General features: G+C 35.0%; 2 protein-coding genes across 2 annotated transcripts; one reads left to right on the top strand and one right to left on the bottom strand.

Moving 5' to 3' along the window:
• Nucleotides 1–1,872: 1,872 nt before the first annotated feature.
• LOC143578134 (peroxisomal ATPase PEX1-like) lies at nt 1,873–9,974 on the bottom strand. The gene is made up of 17 exons (XM_077061796.1): nt 9,722–9,974; nt 9,285–9,458; nt 8,933–9,032; nt 8,345–8,770; nt 6,916–7,581; nt 6,201–6,292; nt 6,036–6,109; nt 5,734–5,956; nt 5,554–5,647; nt 5,301–5,455; nt 4,978–5,208; nt 4,685–4,885; nt 4,495–4,620; nt 4,338–4,399; nt 3,983–4,100; nt 2,993–3,277; nt 1,873–2,115 (listed from the first exon to the last, which is right to left on the bottom strand). Exons 1-17 carry the CDS (start codon nt 9,923–9,925, stop codon nt 2,077–2,079), a joined length of 3,270 nt encoding a protein of 1,089 aa, XP_076917911.1. The 5' UTR covers nt 9,926–9,974; the 3' UTR covers nt 1,873–2,076.
• A 391-nt stretch (nt 9,975–10,365) lies between these two features.
• On the top strand, nt 10,366–15,697 carry LOC143578141 (protein FAR1-RELATED SEQUENCE 5-like). The gene is made up of 6 exons (XM_077061804.1): nt 10,366–10,813; nt 14,218–14,457; nt 14,568–14,713; nt 14,796–14,989; nt 15,394–15,640; nt 15,686–15,697. The coding sequence occupies exons 1-6, from the start codon at nt 10,366–10,368 to the stop codon at nt 15,695–15,697; spliced, it is 1,287 nt and encodes a 428-aa protein (XP_076917919.1).
• Nucleotides 15,698–21,362: the final 5,665 nt, after the last annotated feature.

Genomic DNA, 21,362 nt, shown 5'->3' with positions numbered 1-21,362 from the left:
AATTCGGGTCAAATGCATGAGAAGCCTCCATTTAAAAATCAAGCAAATCTGGTGACTCCAAAAAAAGGGGAGCGACCACATCGCGACACGTAGGATTTTTATGTCTTCGTTTATATATATTACTAGTTTTTATCTCCCGCATTACGGGGGTTGTTTTATATTTTTTTGTTCTAATATTTTTTTTTAATTTATATTTTTTTATTGCATGAAAGTTAATAATATACTTATGGTTTGATGATAAATTGTTTCACAAATAAATGAGATGCTATAACCCGATTTAAAAGTTATATGGTTTTGATAAGACCCAAGACTCGTTTATTTTTTTTACTATGAAATTGGTTTTTTAATTATAAATTATATTTATGAAAGTTAATAATATACTTATGGTTTGATGAGACCCAAGACCCGTTTATTTTTTTTACTATAAAATTGGTTTTTTAATTTAAATAATATATATATATATCTTTTTTAAAATAAATAAGATATTATTTTTTTATTATATCCTATTTTATAGGATTCTTACATAAATAATTTGGTGAGAATAATTTTTAATTTAATAAGATGTTATAACCCGTTTAAGGAATATCTGGGTTTGGTAAGACTCATACCCATGAATTCGGGTCAAATGCATGAGAAGCCTCCATTTAAAAATCAAGCAAATCTGGTGACTCCAAAAAAAAGGGGGAGCGACCACATCGCAACACGTAGGATTTTTATGTCTTCGTTTATATATATTATAGATAGATATATACACATAAACAAATATAAATGTTTATAAGTTTGTTAATAAATGAAAAGTAAGCCGGTCTCAACTTTCAAAACTATTCACGGGCCCGGCTCTAGCCCAAGGCAACCAAGGCGGTGGACTTAGGCCTCCACCCTTGAAAGACCTCATTTTTAAAACCAGCAGGAGATTTATTTATCTATTCTAATATGCCTCTTTCTTTTCAATTTTTACTTATTTTATTATGTCTTTCTTAATGTGAAGTGAGAGTTTTTTTATTGACATGTTGGTTTTAATTGAATATGCAGATTTATAATTTTGGCTACTGCTTAATTAATATTACCTATACTTTTCAACTTCAAATGAATATTTCTGGTTCTTTTGCAGTTACGGAATTACTGCAAGGTAAATTACAAAATTACGAGTTTTTTTTTTAATAAAAAAGGCCTAAAATTATTATCATGTTGGCCTCCAATGAAGTTAAGCTGGCCCTGCACGGGTTGAGCTTGAGCTTTACATGAATCGTTCACATCCCTGCTCAAAGGGAAAAGGGAGGGGGTAGCTTGCAATATAAACATGGAATTAATAATGCCAAGAATCGTCCAAATGTTTGAATCACTTTCTTTCAAAAGTGAAAAGCGCTTTCTAACTGGGCAGATTTGAATGATAAACAAAGCAACAACCACGATTTTAAGTGATTTTCAATTGTTTTTCCTCTCTCGTGTTTCGTATTTCAAACTGGAAGAGAAAATATAGATTAAAATTGAACGAATAAGAATCGTTAGTAAACCATGTTAAGTAACCATCAATACATAAAGTATCATAGTAAAACATGTAGTACACAATTAGTAATGTGTCATTACTATCACATGTTAATCGGTAACACAAGGTAGGTTAATATACGGTGCATACGTTATCCTGTTTGCCTATATTTGATTTCTCAAATCTAACATCACCCACAAACCTTTTATAAAAATCCAGAATTCACCATCATTACATCACCCACAAACCTTTTATAAAAATCCAGAATTCACCATCATTTGCAGTTAACCTTATTAATTTCACAACTCAAATAGTATACAACTCTTTCGTAAAATAAACTTAAAAGTACATACACCAGCAGTCGAATGTGAAGATTTGCCATGGATGGTGAATAATAATATTCTATCTACAATTATAGTTATCTTTAAAAAAATAAAGAGTACACGTTTCTTATTATGACCAATCGAATAGTGCCGCACCCGTCGCATTAACACACCAGCGGCAACCTGACTGTAGCAAACTCAGTTGCCATCTCCGTGGGCCGCCACTGTAATAACCACGTATTGCATCAAACGGTGGTTAGTCAATCATCATGCAAGGGTTGCTCTTTTCCCTTTTGCATCTCTTGACTGCACAAAGAGTCAAGTCAATAAATTGGCTCAGTCAAACACATGCTCCAGTCAATTTAACAACTTGGACTTTTTAAGAGTCAAAGAAGTAAATTTATTACTTATGACTTATCAATGGATGTAAGTTGGCTTTAAAATAAAATGGATCAAAATTACATAGAACCTCCTAAACAATTGTATCCAAAACATTACAGAATGGTTGAAATAACATATCTTTCATGATTAAAAAGGGAACAGAAATTCAGGTAAAAGATGACCCGTTTTGATGACTTTACCCAACCCACCCCCACCTTGTCACAACACGAACCCATAAGAAATTTGCGGGTTCTGGTCAATTTCATGTCAAGCTCACGAACACAATCAGCTAAACAGGTCGTGTTGGGTTGGCCCATCTAGCTTGTTTTTTTTCAGTTCTTTTCTAAAAAAAGTGTTTTTTCTCAATAATTAAACTGATTAGTATTTTACGTTAAAACTTTAGAAAAACAGAAACTGACATAATATTTTATAATCAAAAGATATATATTTTATATAAACTTCCAATTTTGTAGTAAAATGGTAATTATAAAGTATTAACACATAAAAAACTAGAATTTAAAAAAAAATATTTCGGGTTAAACGGGTCATGTTTGTACCAACCCTCGAATGTCGTCTGAAATCGTGATGGGCCATGCTAACACAACAGGTTTAGCAGTCCTAATATAATGCATATATGCCTGACACAATTTTCAGGTTCGTAACGGGCCATGCTAACACAACGGGTTTAGCAGTCCTATTATAATGCATATTGACACTAACTTAAAGAATTTTGATCAATCATAATTTAAACAAAAAAAAAACTCGTTTGACCAAAAAATTCAAAAGGGTGTATGAGAAAGACCCGTGCAGCAGCAGATCTCTTAGCATCCAAAAACTGGCCATAAATGCTGTATAATCTCTGTTTTTCAGTTTCTGAAACCGAAGGTCGCGCATTGTCACAAATGGACCGTAAGAGTGGATTGGTAATGAGTGGCATATTTCCGGGCTCGTGAGCTTCTTTGCTGTTTAAAAGATCGTGAACAGCCGCCAGTTGTGCATCCGATAACAGAGCTTGGAGATCCGCTCCACTAAATCCTTCCGTCTTTTGAGCTATGGCTTCTAAATTCACATCTTTAGCCAAAGGTAACTGATATTCAAAAGGTTGAAAATGAGATCGTGTGTCCTTAATAAGGGTGTGAATTTCTAACACCACACGAACCTAACACGAAATTCACGTGTTTGGGTTTGGTACAAACGGGTCGAGGTAAACCCTGCAAGCCCGTTTAGCCAAAACAGGTCGTGTTCGGGCAACCCACGAACCCTTACTTTTTATTTAAATGTTCTTTAATAGATTAAATTTTTTGGGTATCCTACGATAAAATTTAAAACTGAAAAGGAAATTTACATAAAATTTAATAATTAAAATGAAAACTGTTTTATATTATTTTGTTGTAAAAATGTAAATTTAAAGTATTAGTACATAAAAAAAAATAAAAAAGTTTCGGGTCAAACGAGTCGTGTTCAGGTTCATGCCAAAATTGCAGGTCGCGTTGGGTTGGATCCACCAACAGGCAAACACAACCCGTTTAACACCCCTGATTCTTAAAAAGATGGGCAAAATATGTGGGCCAAAGTGGGTTTGGGTTAAATGGTAACTTTAAGGTCGGGCCAACCCACAAACAACTTGATAATATGATTTAGAATGCATTTGTATTGAACTCTCTTCTGATGAATTTGACACCATTTAACTCATTGACTTGACCCATTTGACCCATTAAGAGATATAAGCATAACCCTGATCGACCCGTTTACAAGGTAACGGGTCAAATACGTAACCTTTAGTAATTCTCACCTTTCTAGAAAGAACAGTAAGAATATCCCGTCGTTCTTGTGGTGATGGAAAATCGCAGAAAAGTAGGCGATCTAATCTACCGGGTCGCAGCAGTGCAGCATCTAGTAGATCTGGTCTACTGTATATCCAAAAAAAGTTACAAATGTTACCAATCAGTGAGTAAAACTAAAATTTTGAAATCAATGTTCATTTCTTTTGTTTTGAAAATCAAGATTAATTTATTTGGGTAATGATTTTGTATTTTGCTAATAGAATTGATTATTTTTGTGACCAAAACAGTTCTTATTGAGTTTGATGCTTAAAAGACAAAGTTGATCCCAGATATAGGAAAAGAGAGAATCAAAGAATTACAAACCTTGTGGCAGCAAAAACAAATACTCCAGTTAAAACCTCAACACCATCCAACTCTGTCAGAAACTGGAGACATTTGATACAAACATCATTAAGTATAATGGTCAAAAAGCAGCAGGAAGACCACAAATTTTACTCGTCGATAATAATAATAAACTAACTTGATTAACAACTCGATCTGTCACACCAGTATTATCATGACCTCTTTTTGGAGCAATGGAGTCAAACTCATCAAAAAACAGAAGGCATGGTGCTGCAGCAGCTGCTTTTGAAAATATATCACGTACCTGAAATTAACAATGTAAATAAGGGTAACAAGAGGGGTAAATAAGTAATATTAGCATTACTTACTGCTTGCTCAGAAGCACCAATGTATTTGTTCAGCAGCTCGGGCCCTTTAATAGATATGAACCGTAATGAACATGCCGCAGCAGCAGCACCAACAATATGCGTTTTACCACAACCAGGAGGACCATATAATAGAACATTAGATCTCATCCTTAAAGGAGCTTGTGAAAAAATCGTAGGAAACTTGGAAGGTAATTCAATCATCTAAAAATTGTAAAACATGAAATAGGATATTAGCACATAAAGAACATACATGAACTACGAGACATGTGTTCATATCGTTCAATTAACTATACCTCTTTGATGGAGTTACGGATTTCTGTTAAACCACCAACATCCTGCCAGCCACCATGCCCTTCTTCAGAAGCAGATTTAGTTATATCCCGCATGGCAATAGGCAAAAACCCTTTCATTGCTTGCACAAAATCATCTTTCTCCAAGTTAGGTTTTCTCTCATTCTCAAAAGCCAATCCACTAGACACAAACCGACCAATGGCAGCGTGAACCGACCTATCAACCAGTATTTCCTGCACAAGAAGAATACATACTAGGTATGAAACATGTAGACTGAATCGCCAATTTTATGAAGAGAACAGATTTAAGAAAAAAATTCAAATACCAGATCATATGCATCATATCCATCACACGAGGAAGCAATATCTAGCAAAACATCATCAGAACATAACAAAGAACGTTTCTGAATCTCGTGTTTTAGTAACGCGCCACGTTCAGCAGCTGCAGGAGCAGCAAGTTGCACATGAAAGTCAAACCTGCCTGGAGTCAACAACCGTTTAACATGAGAAAGAAGATATTAAAGTTGTGACTTTTAATTGAAAATCATCATATAATTTCTTCAAAAGAAGCCAAACTACCAGAGCTGCTCAAGGCCTGTGGAATACTAGTTAGCGTCTGCACACAAGCTATGAACGCAATGGGACCGATTCCACATGAAGTCTTCCGTTTTTCCTGTTATTGAAGATTTTAATTTATTCATCAAACATAAGTTACACACATGAAAGATAATGATTCAGAAATATGATAGAAAAACGAACCTCGTATTCATCCAAAATTCCCGTGAGAAATTCCATTAGGGCTGTAGAAGAAGACGACGAGTGATGATCTTCTGAGTTATTAGGAGATGATATAATGCTATCAAGGTCATCAAGTACCACAAGAGAAGGAGCATGATCCAATGCTTCAGATATGTAGTTAGAAACAGTTTGCTGTATAGTCTGTGACTTACTTGAAGCAAGTTTAGAACAGCTTACATAAACTCTGCAGATGTATCCAGCAATCAATACCATATCTCATTACAAAATAAATCAATAGATATTTCAGTCATGAAAAGACCTACATGTGTGCCAAGATATCTTCATGATCTTCAATTGTTTTTGCAACAGTTGTGGCTAATAGTGTCTTCCCAGAACCCTTGTAAGAAGAAACAGATTGGATGTTAACTATATGATTAATTTTATGTCAATTGTTTCTCTGAAACTATAAATATGAATTAAGAACTCACTGGAGGTCCATAAATTAACACATGTCCAGGAAAAGGAAGATTGTAAGTACTTAAAAACACTCCAGATGAAGGTGACAATATTACCATTAATCCTGAAAAAGGAAGAAATGCATGGCAGATAAAATATTTATTCAGCACTAATGTTTAGCTTAGAATTAAATAAACAAGTACTCTCATGAGCAACTGATCTACTTTTGTCTTTCTGACATTAGGCAATAATAGTAATGCCTAAAAATTACTATGCAGTTGCATTTTAGTAGAAATTACTCTACTTTCAGGCCCCAGGCTATTGAGTTCAGGTCAGTTAGGTTTGTATTCTATTAGTAACAAGCCAAACAGAACAAATGTACAAAATAGATTTAAAACAGGCCACATGAGCAAACATATTGAATGGGTTAAAAATCGCCTATGGGTATCAAAATGCTTGTCTTAGAACATTGTATTCAATGCAAATTATCTTATTAGTAATCAAAGTTAACACATTAACTATTTACAAAATTCAAAAGTAGACATCAAAGTTAACACATTAACTATTTACAAAATTCAAAAGTAGACAAAAGGTGTTGACAGGTGGGCTGTTTTGATCTCCACATCAAATTATGTGCTTTGATCCGAACTGATTTGATTGGATACTCAATAAAACAAAGAAAGAACCAAAAATATGCATAAGTCATGATTATCAGCAAACGTTAGAAATTAAAGCTAAAATACCTACTATTAGTTACATCATCAGCTGTCGCTCCCATCCAGCTCAAAGAAGAAATCTTTAACTTAGAAGGCTTGTCAGGTATTCTTTCTTTAACGGAATAAAGAGGTAAACCTTCACCCAGACTCGATTTCTCAAGAAAAAACTCAAGACTCTTCTTATTTACAGACATCTTATTCACTTCAGAAAACTCAAACTCATAAACGACCCCACCTTGAAAAGAATCCTCAGAAACAGACAAAACATACATGATATCCACTAATGATTCTACACCTCTCTTTCGTACTTCAGGTTTCACTTGAAAGTGAACCAACGTCTTATTTCCCAAAACCATTGACTTCAGCTCGGTTTTAGAAAAAGACAAAATGGCATCGAGTTGACCTAAAATCCATGTACGCAGAAGACCCACTAACCCTTCATTTTGTTGACCAGATGAATGATTTGAAAATAGTGTGATCGTTTTCTCATGGGTTGACCAATCAGTGAAGTCAAACTTGGTGTCTGAGTTTGTCTTGAGAAGCAATCTCTCTGTGTGACGGTTCTTGTAGCCATTAAGATTTTCAAAACCGCCATTTTCAGAGACCTTTTTCCCAGGCATCTTAAATTGGCAAGGAGAAAGAATAAACGGAGGGGAATCTTTTTGTAGAACAATATTGCAACTCTTCACATGTATCCCTGAAAATAAAAATACATTTTTCACATTTCTCTTATAATGGTGTTTTAAAGATGCTGTGCTTGTATGAGGACATATATTAGAGTCATATTCTAATGATATAATTGAATATATCTCATTGTAAACTTCACAACTTGCATATTTACCCAACCCAAATTCCCTCCCTTATTTAAATTCACATTATGACAAAAATACCCTTTCATAGCTAAAACTTTGACATTTGTTTTTCATTTTGATGACAGTCACTCATGTTTTTTATGGTTGTTACTCCAAAAGATCATGATAAATAAGAGTAGATTATACATACAAAAGAAAATAATAAAAAGCAGCAAAAAAAATAAAAAGAACTAAGTAAAACGCAAGAAAACAGGTAGAAAACTAGCTAAAATGAAAAAATATGCAAATTTAAAAGTTTTTTTAAAAAAATAGGGGTCATTTTATAACATATTTTTAATAAAATAAATCAAAATATATTTTTTCATTAAGGGAGGGGATACACACAAATTTGGTTTTGGGTTGGGTGAATATGCAATTAGCGAAGTTTACAAGGGGATATACGCAACTGCCCCTATTTTAATAACATTGAATCAGAATCACCTTGAAGTTCGTAAACAAAAAGGCAATGAATGCATAAGATATGTTAAATTGCAAAAGACTAGGCACTATTTAACTAACTGTAAACAAGTACTATAAAGAGGGTTGAGGGTTTAAACCGTTCAATACAGTTAATGTCAAGAAATTATGAGATGTTAAAACTAAACTTACAAGAATGTAGGCCTGCTTTCAGATAACGCCTTAATGATTGAGAAAGCATGACATGTCCTTTAGCTACTGAATCTGATATTAGAAGACGGACAACTGCCTGTTTAGTATCGTGTGGTTGACTTTCTGTCCCATTTTCATCTTCCTTTGCAGTTGACTTTCCACGATTTAGTTTTCGCTCCTTTGTAACTAACTTTTGTTCTAAAACAACAGGTTGAAGAGGATCTAGTGAAAAAGATTCAGCTGTTTCTGGATGAATAAAGACAGCAGACGTTAGAATCAATCCTATTTCAGTGTCGTTGACCCGACATTTGTGACAAAATCTACTGTCCCCGTCTTGAATGCGCAACAATGCCTTTACAACTGCATTTTCAGACCGTCTTCGTCTTTTGGGTGCAACTGCGACTTCAGTGCCTGGTACAAGTTGCACTGTACAACACATAATTCACAAATAATAAGCAGAAACTGAAGATATGATAAATTCACAATCACTAAACATACACATATGGAAGTTATATGACCATGTATTAGCACTATGAAGAACACACTTTTAATTCATGAATAAGAACTAAGCAACAGATATCATCTTACCTAGTGGTTCTTTGGGGTCAGTTGAGACTACAGAAAATGTAATGGTTGTGCGACCATGCAACCACAAAGGAAATCTCATGCCTTCGTGGACAATTCCCGCCTGCAGTCAGTAAGTAAATCAATGTAAGAGGTAATATAAAAAAAACATATGGGTTACCATATACTATCAAACAAAAAGCTACTAAAGTGTTCAATCTTTTCCACTTCTATTAATATTCACATATAGTATATATATTATGTTAACTATTGTGTATATCGGACAACTCAAATTTGCATAGGGCTGAAATCATAATGAGAAGTCAAATACAAGTCGCTTATATTAACAAATATACAATATATATTAATTAAGCACCTGCTTTAAAATGCCAGCCTCTGCATGTTCTGCGTTTAGCTCTAGAACTTCCCAATCATCTTCTGTATCGGGCTCTATTGTCACACACTTAGCTTTTGGAACATTAGGAATGGCTCGTATTTTAACAGTTGCGTGATCTGGCAGATTAATGCATTCTGCAAATTGCTGAGCAATCTACAGAATAATAATGAAGTCGGATAAACTAATTCTAAAGTTCCTTGATAACTAAAGCACATAAAATTGTTTCTCAAGTAAGGAAAACAAATATGATCAGTAACTGTGAGTATGATACAGTAATAGTTTCATGAGAGTAGGAAACCAATTCCAAACCTAGAATTTCATCCGAAACACACTCATTGAATAGAATATACATAATTGATTGAGGATAAAAACGAACTCAATTGGAATTGAAATAATAATAATAATAATAATAATACCTGAATATCAGAAGAGGTAGAGGATGCGGAACCAGACCAGGCAACGTACCAGACGTCGAAATCGTTAGCAACTGAACGAAGCTCAAGAGCTACAAATGAAAACACAGAAGAAGTTGAAGTTGATTGGAGCGTTTGAATCAAATGAAGCGGTAGTGACACGTAGCATCCTTCAATCCCCGCAACTCTTCTTACCGCCATCTCCATCTTCACAACTTCTTCCTTCAGGCTTCAATAGGTGACTGCCTGCTGTTATCACTTTATTATTGGGGGTATAATAATAATAATATTGGGGTATATTGTTTTCCCGATGAAAAGAGATTTATGTTTTTTTTAACAGCAAGTTTATTGAAAAACTAACAAGAAACTAGTCATATGGGCCTTTCATCACTCTTCCCGAGCATGGTCAGCGATCCCGGCTAAGATCTCTTTTTCTTGCCCGTGGAGTCAAATTGTCAAAATATCTTCGGTTCTTCGGTTGTCAAGTATTGATTTAGAAGGTCTGTTTAGACATGACGTGAAAAGTGGATCCAATACTTGGTTTTGGCTGGATGTTTGGATTGGGTCGGTGCCGTTGGCTACTCGTTTCCCGAGCCTCTTTTCCTTAGAAAAATCTTAAGGGGTGTACGGTGGCCGATAGATTGTTTATGTTGGAAGGTTGGATATGCGGAAGTTGGGATTGGTATAGGGATCCTTCCGGTCCGGTCGAAGTGGCGGAGCTCAGGTCCCTTTTGCAACTGTGTCAAAGATTGGTGTTGGTGCCAGGGGATGATAAAGTTGTTTGGGGCTTGGAATCTTCCGGAGTGTTTTCGGTACGTAGTTTAAGGTCTCATTTGGTGAAAAACTCTTATTCTCAACCGGAATATGTTTTCGATTGGAATAATTTGATCCCGAAGAAAGTCGGCTTCGTTGCTTGGAGGGCGGTTCTTGGTCGGTTACCAACTTTTGACGCATTGGCAAAAAGAAACATACCGGTTAGATCGACTCTTTGTCCAATTTGTGGTGAGGCAGAGGAAACGGTTGAGCACGTGTTCGTTTCATGTGGCATGGCTCAAACGATGTGGACGTTAGTCGCTCAATGGTGCAAGATGCCTGGTATGTTTATGTTTTGTTTCCGGGACCTTTTGGAGGTGCATAAGTATTCATCATTTCGAAAGGAAAAGGTTAGAGTGTTTCACGCTATATGTTTGGTGGCAGTTTGGTGTTTGTGGAAAAAGAGAAACTACTTGGTACACCGTGGAAGCCCGATTCACGTCACAAGTCTGTTGAAGGATATTAAAGTGTTAAGTTTCTTTTGGGTAAAGAATAGATCGCAGAGACTCGGGTGTAGCTGGGAAGATTGGCGTAGGTTCCGGTTGTAGCGAGTGGTTGTGCTTGATAAGCTGTGGGGGTTAAATATGTTCTTGTGTGACAATGTTTTGGTTTTTTTTCTTTTTGTTGGTGGTTGATTTATGTTGGTGTATTGGTGGGTCTAGCTTCTGGCTAGCGCTTTTATTTTAATAAATTCTTTTTGTTGGTCGTTCAAAAAAAAAAAACAAGAAGCTAGTCAACAAAACACCCGCAAAAGAGATTTATGTATCTTTCCGTCATTTGCCCATATATGGTTAATTGGTTATTTATTACTTATTTTAGATTTTAGATATGTAAAAGCAAAGTCTAGACACGAGATCGACTAAACTTGACTCGTTTTAACTTGTTTCTAGCTTTTCTCAAGAGCTAGAGCTCGGCTTGTTTCAGATTTTTTCTTTAGAATTAGAGCTCACCCGTGAGTTGTTTTGTTCAAGATTGAGATCGGCACATTTATCATATATTAACTAAATAGTTAATTTATATATGTTTTAACTATTTTTTTATGTATTTTGAGGAAAACCTTAAACGAGCCTTAGCTTGGCTCGGCTCGTGTAGTACCTTAAACGAGCCAAAGCTTCACACAAAATCAACTGTGTTGCGTAAAACTAATACATGAAAGTCTAAAAGAGGCAAAACTTAATAATTGACTGTACTCGTTAAAACTCGACGAGCATAACCAACACAGAACCAAAGGTTGGCATCCAAAGTGAAAAATATAGGACCCATTTCCAATCTCTAGTTAATGTGAGGCTAACCCACTTGGTAGAGGCTAACCCACTTGGTAGAGGCACTTGCTTTTTAAGCTCTTCACTATGGTGGGGCTTTAATGTCCCTCCATGTCATCGCCACGTATTAAACGAGACATCGAAGCTCCTCTCTATAGCAACCCGTCATGAATTAAAAACCCTTTAGCGTCACACACACACACATATATATATATATATACCTACATACATACATACATACATATATATACATACATATATATATAGGATCAGGATCATGAGAGAACTTTTTTGAAATTGAGAACTATGAGAACCATTTTGGATCACAAAAAACCAAAAATAAAAAAAATCATAAAATAAAAAAAACACAAAAATGAAAAAATAAAAAAACCAAAATTCTTATTTTAACATCCCGGTTTCATAAAATAAAAAAAACTCGGTTTAGCAAATTATATACACATATGTATAATATATACATATATGTACATTTACATTTTACATGATTTTTTTATACACATGTGTATAATTTAAGATAAATGATACTGTACATATGTGTATATTACGTAACTAAAGATTAAATAAAATTATACATATGTGTATAATACGACGTTTTTTTTTATTTTTTTAATTGAAACCGGAATGAAATATAAGAATTTTGGTTTTTTTACTTTTTAAAAATTTTTGTTTTATGATTTTTTTAAATATTTTTTAAAGGTGTTTTTAGTGGTCCAAAATGGTTATCAAAGTTTTCAATTTGCAAAGGGTATCCTTACCCTATATATATATATATATATATATATATATATATATATATATAGGATGAGTATCATTACAGAACCCTTAAATTATTTAAGAACTTGAAGGAACTCTTGAAAACTAACATTTTTTATAAATTTTTTTGTATGTTAGTGTTATTTGGGTGTAGTTTTATCACTATTTATATTTATATTTACGATTACAATTATGAAAATTAGTTTTTACACATATCTAAATTTTTTTTTGCATATATGTAAATTTGTTATTACATAAATTTTACACATATGTAAACCTGTGATTTATATATGTAATCAAAAATTTATATATAAAATATGGTAAAACTAGTCTCAAACAATGTTAATATATGAAAAAAATAAAAAAATTGTTTGGTTCTTATCAGTTCTTAGAAGTTCTTAACTTTTTTGGAGTTCTCAAATGATACTAACCCTATATATACATATATATGGGAGAGTTATACTATAAAGAAGTAGTTTCCTAGGAAGACTAGGAATATATCATAACCATTGGATCATGTTAAAGGTGTTACAACATATGGTGAAAGAACAATTCTAAAAAACTATGTCGGTTATTGTAGTGAAAGAGTAAGTATAGGAAACTATGACGGTTTTTGGTAATTTTAAATCTCAACCATTGATTGATATGATCCAATGGCTATGATTTATTCTTATTATTCATAGGAAATTATTTGTTTTTAGGATAACTCTCCCCTATATATATAGATAAAAGATCCAATACAAAAATTGGTTATCATACATTACGTACGATAGATTTCCTATTGTTGATTTGCAATTTAATTAATTTGATTACTTAAGTACCCATAAGGGTGTTTTTGTCTTTTTTACTTTACTTTTCAAAAGCGATCGCACTTGTATTAGAAACCGTTTTATTATATTTTTTTATCACGTATCCAAAAACTGATTAAGAATTGAATTGGCGTTTTTTGTTATTCGATTAACTGGATGGTATCGTTGATTGTTTAACGTCATGTATTACGATCATCAAAGTAAGTTATTTTAGTTTTAGTTTTAATCAATTTTTTATGTATTTAGCTGTACACTGTAGGTTTAATCGACTTAATTTTTCGGTTTTTAGGTTAATTTTTTGATGAATTTATGATCGATTATGAATTATGTGTTTTTATAGGTGTTTAGTAATTGTGATTTGAATAAACTTCAAATTTATGTGTCGTAATAGCAATTCGCGAGTAGGTTTGTTTGTTGTTTGATTTAGAACGTATAGGATTGGGCAAGTTTTTGTGATTAGCATAATTTTTTGATGTTTTTTAATTGTATACTGTAGATTTTATGGATTGATAAGTTAATTTTATCATTTTTTAGGTTATTTTTTTTTCTGTTGTATATTATACGATTGATGTGTGTGTGTTTGTATAGGTGCCAAGTATTTGTGAATCGATTTAGACTTGAAATTATTTGTCTTAATATCAAATCGCGAGTAGGAGTGTTTTTTTTATTAGAACGTATAAGAACGTATAGTTTGGGGGTGAAGTAATTGTGCTTTGTTTTGGACTTCAAATTATTTTGTGTTTTTTCATAGAAAATTGTGAATAGGAGCTTTTGTTTTTGCGTTTTTGATTTTGAACATATAACAACGTATAAGAATGTATTAGATTGATTTTTCTTTTATCAGATCCTTCATCAGATCTTGTTATACCTCAAGTTAATGCATCTTGCAAACCTGAAAAAGGAATGGTTTTTGAATCTGTTGATCATGCATATGATTTCTATTGTGAATATGCAAAGAAAGCTGGTTTTTGTGTTCGTAAAGGAGGTTCGTACATGAATGAGGGTTTATTAAAGTCTAAATATTTTACCTGTTCGAAAGAAGGTCACAAGCCTGCAAATAGTTATGATTCTATGGCTGAAAAAGGTCGTTCCAGCAGACCCTATAGAGACCAACAATTAGGTGTGGTTGTCGAGCTCAAATTTTTCTAAAATCTGTTGATGGGTTGAGGTTTGAAATAAATGATTTTGTCGAAGGACATAATCATGAAATGGTGCATGCAAATGATATGCATTTTGTTCGATCAAATAGAAAGTTGACTCATGTACAACAAGATATTATATATGAGATGTCAACATTGAATTTGGGCCCTGTTAAGGCGTTTAATATTTATGAGGACAAAGTATGGAGGATTTGAGAAAGTTGGGGCTACAAAAGACGATTGTAAGAATTTCTAATAGAGTTTAACTTGTTATATTGGCAAGTATGACGCTGAAATGGTTGCACAAAGAATAAGTGGGAAGAAAAACTGTTGTGATGGTTATTCGTTTGAGTATACAGTTAATACTAACGGTGAGTTAGATCGTTTGTTTTGGGCTGATAATATTTCAAAGAAAAATTATTTGGCTTTTGGAGATATTATATCATTTGATGCAACATTTAAGACAAACTTATTTAGGTCACATACCATAATGGTATTATCCTTACATATATTATTATTATTATTATTAGCTTTTATATAGCTGTTAAACTGTGATCTTATTATTAATATTATTATAATTAGTAGTAGTTTTTATATAACTGTTAAACTTTGATTTCCTTTATTTTGCTTCATACACATGTACTTAGAGCCGAGGGTCTCTCTGGAAGCCACCTCATTATTCCTTTGGATAGAGGTACGGTGTGCCTACATCCCACCCTCCCCAGACCATACTTATAGCTTTGCTGTCGGTGGGATTTTACTGGGCTTGATTGATTGATTGATTGATTTAAGACAAACAAGTATGTCAATTTGATACAATTTACTTTTTTATATTTTTACACATTTTTTTAATTAGTTTTTATATAAATTTGTTTTTTCAGGTACAATATGGTTTTTGTACAATTTACTGCCATTTATAATCACTGTCGGAATGTTATTGTTGGTGTTGCGTTATTATTGTCCGAATCTATATGGCTTTTGAAAGTTTTTCTTGATTCTTTTGGTATTGCCCCAAAGGTGGTTGTTACTGATCAAGATCCTGCAATAAAGCAAGCAATCTCCCTTGCTTTACCAAATTCGAGACATCGGTTATGTATGTGGCACATTATGAAAAAACTTGCTGACAAGGTAACTTTATTTTTATCGTATTAAAGCATTATGCATATGTGTTAGAACGTGTTATAATGTATAAACATTGTTGCATATATTTAAAAAACGTGTTAGAACGTGTAATCATTTTTTAGCATGTATCAGTTTTTGTATTATTGTCTGCACCAGTTATGTAACATCTCGTTTTCTGGTTTCGGTTAATAAACGAAAGTATGAGTTATTATGAGTTGGGCTAGTGTTGGGTTAAATGGAATTGGGTTATGGATTTGGGTTATGAAGGAAAGAGGAAAAGACCATGGGATTAAGCCCATGATCCATAATTATATAAGTCATAAATTACCCATTTAATTTCATTTCACACATACTCCATACACCAAAAAAACACACACTTAAGATCTCTCTCTAATCCTCTCTCTAGCCGAAATATAGAAGAGAAAACTGATCCCGACCCAAGGTATGATAGTATTTTGTTGTATGAGCTTAAATCCGTTAGATATATTCACGAAACGACGAGCCGTCACCGTTAAACCATTTAAGTCACGAGATCCGGGTGGAATCGGGTATAAACCGAACCTAAGATGAGCTTAGGGGTCACCCTAGCTCAGATCTGGATAGAACGGGGCGAAAAACGAGTCAAAACTCGTTTTTCCGGTGAAACCGCGTTTTTTCCGGCGACGGCGCCGGAAAATATACGAGGTTAAGGGAATGTCAGAGAATGTTCTGACATTCTCTAACCTAAACCTAGTTCGTTAACGGAGGATTAACGAACTAGAGGCAATTCGTCAGCTGATTCGCTAAGGAAAGATTAACGAACTAGCTTTAGTTCGTATCCATATTCGTTAATGAAAAGATAACGAATTAGCCCCAATTCGTTATAGTCATTCGTTAAAGGAGATAACGAATTAGAAGGTCCAATTCGCTATTTGGGCTGGTTCGTTATATGGACTGATTCGTTAAGAGTCCAGTTCGTTATAAGTCCAATTCGTTTAAATAACCAGTTCGTTAAAGGTTTTAATTCGTTACAAGAACCAGTTCGCTTGGATAAGCCAATTCGTTAAGAACCAAGTAACGAACCAGAAGTTCGATAAATGACAGAATGGTCCCTGGACCTAGAAAAGAACGATTTTATTACAAAGAAGCCCTTGGACTTTTAAGTAGCAAATTAATTAATGATTCGAAATACTAATGAAAAATGCGATAAGACAGTTAATGGAAATAAAATTTTTCTAAGCTGACATGGCAGCTCGACCCCAGCCAGGGGCTCTGTCCCTTGGACCCTGCTAGGGGCTGCCGCCCCTAGACCCCGCTGCCAGGGGCGCTGCCCCCGGACCCCCGTTCGTTGAGGGTTATAATTAGACTAGAAACGCGAGATGAGTAGTGATAGTTAATTAATGCATGTAATTATTATACAGTTAGCCGTGCCCAACTGAAGAAAGGAATAACTATTAACGGTGAACGTAACCGACTTCAAGTGAGTTTCTAGCCCCTTTCCTTGTTATGTTTTCGGGGCTGTGTGCATACTCGATGTGATTAGTTAATACACTTACCTTAAGTGGTAAGTGTATGCCTTATATGATTATGTATAAATGAATGCTTGACGGTGTGTGAACGATCTTCGGATATCGCATGTACCGTCGGGTGATAGTTGAAGATATGTAATATATGTATATAAGGTATGAATAATTGCTTGTCGGTACGTGAACGATCTTCGGATATTGCACGTACTGTCAAGGTATAATGTTATGAATGAATGTAAGAGATAGTCAGGTACAGAGGAAAGGGACGGAGCCCTAATAATACTCAAGGTAGACAGTGACCGGGCCCTAGTAATATTCGAGGCTGAAAATGGACCGAGCCCTTTATAAATCTCGAGGCAGAAAGGGACTGAGCCCTAACAATACTCAAGGCATAAAAGGGACCGGACCCTAATAATATTCGAGGCAGAAAAAGGGACCGGACCCTAATAATATCCGAGACAGAAAAAGGGACCGGACCCTAATAATATCCGAGGCAGAATAGGATAATGTATAGTAGAATTTAGAATAAAGTATGAAGGTAAGTATGTATATTATGAACGAATTAGAAAGTATAAAGTACGTATGGAAGTACGTAGTTATGAATGTATTGAATGTTGTATGATTAACTAGAACTCACTCAGCGTAGCTGACTTTTAGTATGCACGTAGGCTAATCGACTGAGGCAGTTGGCTTGAGGAAGACACATGGCAGGATCCGAAGAGGCTGGCATCTGGAGATTTGTCGTGATATTGAAATACTATGTTTTATGTATGTTTTTGAAATACAAGTTATGGATGTTTGTAATGAATGGTTGGCTTTTATATTATTCCGCAAAAGTTTTTATTAACTCTGATATTTAGAACCGCGTTCATGAGTAAATCCAACGTCCAAAGTAGGGCACCGGTAACGGGGCCTTACAAGTTGGTATCAGAGCAAAGTTCGAGAGATTTAAGCATCCTACATGCTTAGACTCGAACAGAGAATGTGATTAAAGTAAGAAAAAAAAGAAGATGCCGGTACGAGAATGCCATGTGTCTATCAAGCAAGCTAAGTAAAGGTAAAGTATGTGATTTAGTTCACATGTAAAGTAGAATAATGAACGAATGTCTGCGTAATTGCTAAATAAATAATGTATGAATGTTAGCTTAAATTGCTAGGGATAGGAGTATGTGATGATATGTACAGTTTGATTGTTTAACTGTTATAAGTAGAATTAGCACAAGTGGACTCACAAGGGGAAGTGTATAGGACACGGAGAGTAACGTGATCAGCTAATCTTCACGCTTGACTCTCTTATTCACCTTCACCTTGTAAGCTGTTTTCTCCAGAAGATCATGAAGCTGATCATAGCATGAAGCCTGCTTTTCCAGGTAGGTTGTTGCCTCTTTCTTGAAACTGCTATCAGGGTGCTTCAGAACTTCTTGGTACAGAACATCATTTTTTGTTGCTTCATCATTCACACTCCCTTTAATTTCTTCAACCACTCATAGCCGATTACAGTCTTTCGCAAGCTCAATGTTGATTCTTGCTCTGAAAATGCTCTTCACAGTAACATTCCCAGAATCCATTTTTTTTCAGTTTTTTTTTGTTTTTGGTGTGTTTTTTTGTGTGTTTTTTGTGTGTTGTGTTAGCTCTCTTTTTATAGCCCAAGTGTCATACCAAATTATCTGAATTCAGTATAATTATATCTAGTCAGATTTAACAACTTAGTAGCCATGATTACATTACCATTTTTTTTAATTTGTAATTAATTCCTTTTTTCTATTTTGTATTTAATTAATTTGTCAGTATAATTATATCTAGGTTTACTTTTTTGTGATCAATTTTTTCAAACTCCCATTGATGGAACGTATAAGGACGTCTAAGTGTATTCATAGTTTGTCAGATACATAAATTATTAAAGAAATTGTTGATATTTGAAAGATTCTCATTTTCCACAATAATTTCTTTTTTATTGGAATTATTAATTGGTTAGTTTTAACATATAACATCTGTCATTTTAGTAGGTTTATTTTTGTGTGTTGGTACATGATGTCAGTAGTTCAGTGTCTAGTGTCTGTAATCGAGTTAGTTGGATTTGTGTTTTGGATGTAAGCGAAGTTCTCACAAGTTCGCTGATATAGGCGAACTTGTGGAACAAGCGAAGTTAGGAACAACTTCGCCTAAACATGCTAGGCGAAGTTGTCGTGCTATATAAACTGCTAGGTTACGGCTGTGTTTCATAGAATTAGAGGTAACGAGTTTACGAGTTGTGTAATCGGTGATCAGTGAATCACGTGTTTCCAGTTGCAATACAACGTGTCTTTGTTTATTGTAACGTGTGTTTGATCGTGTTACGTGTATCGTCTTCTACGCTCGTATCGTCTTACGTAGGGATTCCGCACCTACGTAGAACGAGATATTCCGTGTAGATCCGGCTGGGAACCGAGAATTGGTGTCAGAGCATTTGCTCGTGATTGTGTGGTTCGGGATTATCACGCGGGTGTAGAAATCGTTTCGTTCGACTATTCGCGGGACAAGTTTACCGAGTTTTTGTGTCCTACTCACCTCCCACCATCAAAAACAACCCATTACACCTTCGCATACCTCGCAAAATCCAGAAATCAAACCTGCAAAATTATCATGTTCATCAGGCGAAGTTGCCGCTACTGTTTGTAGGGTTTAGGCGAAGATATAAGGTTAAGCGAAGTTATCCACAACTTCGCCTACCTCACAAGTTCGCTTATCTCAAGCGAAGTTATCCACAACTTCGCCTACCTCACAACTTCGCCAAATCAGGCGAATTTAAAAAGGAAAGCGAAGTTAAGAATTCAAGCGAAGTTAAGTCTTAAGCGAAGTTATCCACAACTTCGCCTACAGTATTGTTAAGGATAAAATTTTTATTTTTCGGGTTTCTTTGTGTTTTCGTTTCGTAAAAGATGACTTCAATAAACATTACGGAACTGGTGAAGATGGAAGTGGAAGCGGGTTCAGCTACTAAGGCACCGAAGATGCTAAAGGGTACCGATTTCGTGGCTTGGAAGGATCGGTTTGAGCAGTATGTTAAATACCAAGATGCTAAGATGTGGGTGTGCATTCAAGATGGATACATTCCACCAACTGCTTTGTATGAGGGTCGTGAACAGATTAAGAAATACAACAAGATGGAAGAGGAAGAAAAGAAAATGTATGAGGCTGAAAGCAAAGCTCATGCAGCGATAACAATGGCTCTTCCACAAGAGATTCTTCACACCTTCAGGAAGTATAAAACCACTAGAGAGCTATGGGAAGCACTTGAAAACCGATTTGAAGGTAATGTGGGGATTCGTGCATCAAAGATTAAACTACTCAAAACCCAATTCTCTGTGTTCAAGTACTTGAAGAATGAATCACTTGATGATATCATCACGAGATATTATCACCTAATGACCGAACTCAGCAATTATTCCATTACTTACAAAGAATATGAGATCGTGGAAAAACTCCTTGATGCTCTCCCACCGAAATGGGAGATGTACACTGTCTTGATGAGAGAAGACAAAGAGTTTGCCGACTATGACTTGGAAACAGCAGTCAACAAACTACGAACTTTTGAACTTAACATGGTTCGAAAAGAGACACCACCTGATCAGGTTCAGGATCCGGGAATGTATGGTGCAAAAGTTAACTCAAGTTCAAGTTCGAAGTCTGAATCGTCTGCTTACTACTCAAAGGGAGACTCGGGCGCTAACTCAACACATGAAGGTCATGTAACTCTCAACATGGATGGTGATGTGTGTTTTGTAGCTGGAGGAACAAATGCTTCTAAACCTCAAGCAACCAAGGGTAGTTTCGCTTCAAGTGTTCCTAACAACAACTACTCTAAGATGCCCATGAGTGTTATATCTGCTGAACAGCAGTTTGCTCTCTATGCATCTTTCATTGCTTCGTATGAAAATTACATTAAAGGCAAGATTGTTGATCCTGCAACGTTAGACGAAGACTATGATCAGATCGATGTTGATGATCTGGAAGAGATGGATCTGCAGTGGCAGATGGCGATGATTGTAAGAAGGGTTAAAAGGTTTATGAAGAAGACAGGTAGAAAGTTTGTTGGTGAAAGACCAGGTTTTGATAAGTCAAAGGTGCGGTGTTATAACTGTCAACAGAATGGACACTTTGCTAAAGAGTGCACAAATGAACGTGTAGAACGCAGTCAAAACAGGTCTACACAACAGAGTGGGGGTGGTAATGAGAATAGGGCC

Source organism: Bidens hawaiensis, unplaced genomic scaffold (genome assembly GCF_021521415.1).
Source record: "Bidens hawaiensis isolate Kalapana, Puna unplaced genomic scaffold, B.hawaiensis_p1.1 tig00029042_1, whole genome shotgun sequence".
NCBI classification, from domain to species: domain Eukaryota; kingdom Viridiplantae; phylum Streptophyta; class Magnoliopsida; order Asterales; family Asteraceae; genus Bidens; species Bidens hawaiensis.
The sequence above is the reverse complement of the archived record's forward strand: the minus strand, read 5'-3'. Positions and strand labels throughout refer to the sequence as shown.

Bases quoted from the DNA above. Each gene is read 5' to 3' on its own strand.
- LOC143578141 (XM_077061804.1), top strand. From the start codon at position 10,366: ATGTTGGAAGGTTGGATATGCGGAAGTTGGGATTGGTATAGGGATCCT. The intron at 10,814-14,217 runs GTATGTTTATGT...TTCTTTTATCAG, and splicing joins TCAATGGTGCAAGATGCCTG to ATCCTTCATCAGATCTTGTT. The intron at 14,990-15,393 runs GTCACATACCAT...TTGTTTTTTCAG, and splicing joins TTTAAGACAAACTTATTTAG to GTACAATATGGTTTTTGTAC.
- LOC143578134 (XM_077061796.1), bottom strand. From the start codon at position 9,925: ATGGAGATGGCGGTAAGAAGAGTTGCGGGGATTGAAGGATGCTACGTG. The intron at 6,293-6,915 runs GTAGGTATTTTA...TTCCTTTTTCAG, and splicing joins AGCTGATGATGTAACTAATA to GATTAATGGTAATATTGTCA. The intron at 5,456-5,553 runs GTAGTTTGGCTT...TGTTGACTCCAG, and splicing joins ACAGGCCTTGAGCAGCTCTG to GCAGGTTTGACTTTCATGTG.